Source organism: Chinchilla lanigera, unplaced genomic scaffold (genome assembly GCF_000276665.1).
Source record: "Chinchilla lanigera isolate Chin_1 unplaced genomic scaffold, ChiLan1.0 scaffold00073, whole genome shotgun sequence".
Classification (NCBI taxonomy): Eukaryota; Metazoa; Chordata; class Mammalia; order Rodentia; family Chinchillidae; genus Chinchilla; species Chinchilla lanigera.
In genome coordinates, this window is record NW_004955474.1 from 7,796,368 (window position 1) to 7,801,083 (window position 4,716).

The 4,716-nt window shown below is 40.1% G+C and overlaps 2 protein-coding genes across 6 annotated transcripts in view; one reads left to right on the forward strand and one right to left on the reverse strand.

Moving 5' to 3' along the window:
- Phkb (phosphorylase kinase, beta) overlaps positions 1-4,716 on the reverse strand; it is a 201,427-nt gene extending 196,711 nt beyond the window's left edge. For 3 of the 5 annotated variants that reach the window (XM_013502735.1, XM_005401408.2, XM_005401407.2), the window contains exon 1: positions 4,635-4,716. In XM_013502735.1, the coding sequence (XP_013358189.1) occupies positions 4,635-4,710 (76 nt within the window). In that variant the 5' untranslated portion in view covers positions 4,711-4,716. Of the gene's footprint in view, positions 1-2,495; positions 2,608-4,629 lie in introns of all 5 variants that reach the window. The other 2 variants (XM_013502733.1, XM_013502734.1) reach the window with 2 other exon arrangements.
- Itfg1 (integrin alpha FG-GAP repeat containing 1) overlaps positions 4,617-4,716 on the forward strand; it is a gene marked incomplete in the record, with an annotated part of 219,908 nt that continues 219,808 nt past the window's right edge. The window contains 1 exon segment of the mRNA XM_005401409.2: positions 4,617-4,716.

Consider the following 4,716-nt stretch of genomic DNA (forward strand, 5'->3'; position numbering starts at 1 on the left):
CTTGAACTCACAACGATCTTCCTACCTCAGCCTTCTTCCTATCTCAGCCTCCCGAGTGCTGGGATTACAGGCGTGCACCACCACGACCAGCTTCTTATGCTTCTTTTACTGAAAATTCTTTTTCCCTAATGGGAGCCAGATAACACACAAACTTATTTTAAAAGGGAGGGTTAAATTCCTTGTTTCACCTTTGGGGATCTTATTTCACACTGAGGAGACCCAGCTCAGTGAAATTCTAAGTTTTGGATAGAGGAATTCCTCCAAAAATGTAGAAGTAATTTCTAAAGAACCAATCTTTTAAATGGATCATAACACTGCAGTTTGGTATTTCTCTGTTTAGTTTCTTGGTACATTTGATTTTAATTTAATAAGATGACAGTGGAAAAGTTTTTTTATATATTGCCTTCAAACACTCTATATAATGTTGAAATATAATTCTTGGGTTTTGAAATTTTTGTGACTATTGATGCATAAAATCCTGTATTTAGCATTCTATGTCCCCCTTACTACTAAATTACTGCTAGTGCTACAAACACATCATAACTCTTAGTAGAAAAGCCAAGACAGAAAACAAGAGACTGGTGCTTAAAATGAAAATGATAGATGGGAAAATATAACTCTCTCAACCTGCAAGATGTCTGATACACCAAGTACATGTCCCCTGAAAGTGCAGAATGAATTCTAAGGAACAACACAGGAGGTTAACAGTAGGAAAAATTTACTGAGAGAGCCAGATTCTGAGAGACTGGAGGGGACCCAAAAGTGAGTTGCCACTCATGTCACTTCTCTAAGAATAATTTATAGAGCAAAATCATAAGGTGGGTATAAAAATCACAAGGTAAGGACAATGTGAGTCAAACTATAATCAACCAATAAGATTACACTTACAGTTGTTCAGCTAATATTGATCCAATATGGAAGCAGGTCACATCACAAGGGTACATGAACAAAGGCATTTTGGGAAAGAAATGGGTCTCGAAGTTCTGGTAACCCACCTGCGTGACTGTTGTCTATCTGGACTTTACAAGACCAGCTAATACCTGTTACAGTATAACTCCAACTTACTGCTTATCCCTTAAGGAGGTGTGTAGGTTTGGCCATTGCCTCTTTATCTTGAGGCCTGGCCTCCACAGATGCCCCTCCAACCACAATTCTGATGTCTTTATTTTTCTGCTGACGTCCTTGAGAGCCTAGTCCTTTTCTGACTGGATATTAATTTCTATCTAACTTAGCTGCCTATAATAAAAACACAGTAGAAAAATATATGTCCTCTTGGACTTTTAGTTGAAAAATGAAGTAAAAAAATCAATTGATATTAAAATTTTGTCAGTTAGCAAATACAAGGATGATTTTTGTTCCTTAAGTATAAGCTTTGATTTTTCATGTTTGGTTGATTCAGGCTTAAACTGAACTTTCCTCCTCTACCTTCCAAAACTAGGGCTATAAATGTAAGTGAAAGAGAGAACCATTCTGAAGGGCTATTGTGAAGCCAAATAATTTCCAGTTTGTGGAGTTCAGCTGGCCTCATTATTGAATATTCTACTTAAGAACCATAAAGACAAAGCAGCCTCTTGTGGAAAAACTCTCAGTTTCTGACACATTACATGTTCACTGCCTTACAGTAACTCCCAACCTACAGAAAAGGATCCTCAAGACTTCAGTTTAGGGGCTGGGGATTTAGCTCAGTGGCACAGTGCCTGCCTGGTAAGCGCAGGTCGTGGGTTCGATTCCCGGTACCAGAAGAAAAACAAAAACAAAAACAAACAAACAAAAAAGGACTTCAGTCTACATTTTAGCCATGTTTAACAACGCTTGTTTCTTAACAAAGCCTGTTTCTTCTTCTGTAACGTAAAATGAATACATCCAAAGGCCTGAGTTCCTAAAGGGAATCCATACAGTATCGTTCTCTGGGCCAAAAATTACCTCAAAATTGTTTTCAAACTGCTGTGAATTTCTCTGGAGAGCTGATTCCCCAGGTTCCACCCACCTCTCACAAGGGTATGTCAAACAATAGTCTAAGAGCTGTGGCACAAACTTCTCCAGCCCTATACCAAGAAGCCATGTATGCAGTGCAGAATATAAAGTTTGAGACACAACAGTCTCAGGAAAGGAGACAAATTTCTTCCTGTCTATGGAAATGTCTAAGAAATAACAATGCGTAGGTAAGTGGGATATTGACCCAAAATTTCCAATTTGTAAGAGTTGAGGCTCCCAGACATTAAGGAACTACCCTGACTATACAACTTGGAAGAGTCAAGGCAGAGCCTTCCCCTTGATGGCCTATGCCCCACAAGGCAAAACAGGATAACACCACATTCAAAACACAATGTAAACTTAAGCCTAGCACTAGCTGAAATGTGCAGGCTTGGGCCAACCAAAGAGGAATAAAATCAAAATGACATCATATGTCATCATAGCACCATATGATGTCACTAGCTTTCAGAAACAAAAGGGTTAAAATTACTAAGTGACCCTTTTGGGGTCCACACACTTACCAGACCTTAAGAAAGCAGGCGGAGAGGAGACGACTGCATCAGGTGAGCTGGCCATTTCAAAATGTTGACTCTAATCATAAGCATCCCAGGCTAAACTACAGCAATCTTAAAACTGTTTAGTGAAAGTTAGAAGCAATCAGCATTAGATTAATTGAAAGCAGCGTGAGCAGTTATTAACATGATGCAGTATGCAACAAAAGACAATAATTGAGGATCATTATGTAATTTATTCTCTTATATGATTTGGAAATCTGATTTCCCTTGTTTGATAAATTACATTTGTTCATACAGATGAGACAGAAAACACAATATCTATTAAACATAAAAGTAGCATTCTTTATTGTAAAATAATTATCTACTATGTAACAATGCTTAGAACTCTGCAAAGAAATCTATACCAGAGGTAGGTTAGTTCAAGATTCAAAGCTCTATTTATGTATTCTTCTAAAGTCAGAAACAGAATCAAGTTAAATGTTTTTAATAACAAAAGTAGTAAATGATTCACTCAAGAGCCTTTATCATCTATCTATACTTCATAGAGTTAGAAGATTCTGAAACCTCAAACAACTACAAATTTAATGGACTGGTTTCAATTGGTATCTCTCTTTACTACGATATAAAAACACATAGGAACATCCAACCTTGATGCTATGCATTCAACTATTTTGTACATGAAACTGGATTCAAGTAACTGCCGTTTAACAACAGTTAAATAAAACTTCAATTTTTTTTCCAGTTAAGAGTTTTCAAGGATTACTATTATAGTATGTATTCAAGAGGAGACAAAATAAAGATTGGCAAAGACAATGAACTGTACTTATTCAAAGAAAAGAAAAAACACATTTGGGGCAGTGTTCAGTTCCCTGTAAGAAAACTGGTTATTCTCTTTGTCCATAATCCAATATTTTTCATAGCCTAGATACCCACATTGTTAGTAGAGAACAGTAACACGTGTGCCTATTTCAAGGAACTGTACTGACTAAAACGTACTAAGGACTACCTTCTAAAAACTTCTGCCATACTTTATAGGAGTTTTACTATAAACTCAAGAAAATAAACACTGAACTTTCAAGTTTAAAAACAGACTTGGCAACAAAATGGTTCATGAAATAAGACACTTTCTATAAAATTTTTTAAAGTGATGAAGAACAATTTGCAACTAAAAATTTTAACTAAGAACAAATAAGAAAAGCCCAAAATACAACAGGGGCATATCAGTGAAGGGAGAAAAATGCAAATAGTGCTAACTTTCCTAGGTAATGCTTTTCACATCATCCAGTAATGACATATACTCATCAAGACTTTAAAAAGAAAGGTCTTCGATTGAAGGCTTGTCTTTGCACCATCTCAACTGTTTATTGCCATACTTTTTGCTCAAAATTATATCCATCCAGCCAGAAATATTGGAAGTTTTAATCACAGCTGTCAGAGGAGGTATCAGCCTCCAGTGCTAACTTTAAAGTCATGACTTCGCACTTTCAGCGAGTCGGTTCAGGCCACTTGACACTCGAACTGACACTTGTTGGCATCTCTGGATCTCCATGGCCTTGGACTTGAAAACCGCAACTGGAAACTACAGGTCCCAGGGCCTTTCGCCAAGAAAAGGGGCCCACTTCGTCCCGATCCCTAACCACGCTCAAGCTGACTTGCTTTGGGGGCTGAGGACCTGCTCCCTGGGCATCTGCCACACAGTCTCGGGCTCAGCACTACTGGGAATGTAGAGGGGCTCATGAAATCAGGCAAAGGGCAGACTCTCAGGGGTCAGGTCCCCTCTTCTCTACATTTGCAGGGACTTTTACGGAGGAACACACTTGGGAGGCCACACTTCCTCCTCTGAAATCTGTCACCGCCCGATCTCTAGGGGTAGGGGGTCTCCAGAAGTCGTTACTTTCCCATGGCTGGGGGACAGACACAGAGCACAGAGTTGAGACAAGCAATTAACCATTTTTGTTTCGTTTTGCTTTGTTTCAGAGCGAGGCGGAGTATCTGGTGCAAGGTTGGGCCGCCGCCTGCTTCCCAAGGAGAAAGTGGGGGGACCTCGGTTCGTGACCACGACCCCCACCTGCCTCCCTCCCGAGGCGCTCGAGGGGAAGCACCGCCCTCTGAGCGGGGTGCGGGCGGCGCCCCAGCCAGCCAAACCTGAGCGCTTGTTCCGGGCTCTTCGCTCCAGGACCTTCCAGGTCACATCGGCCATGAGCCCGGCCGCCCCCGCCATGGCTGT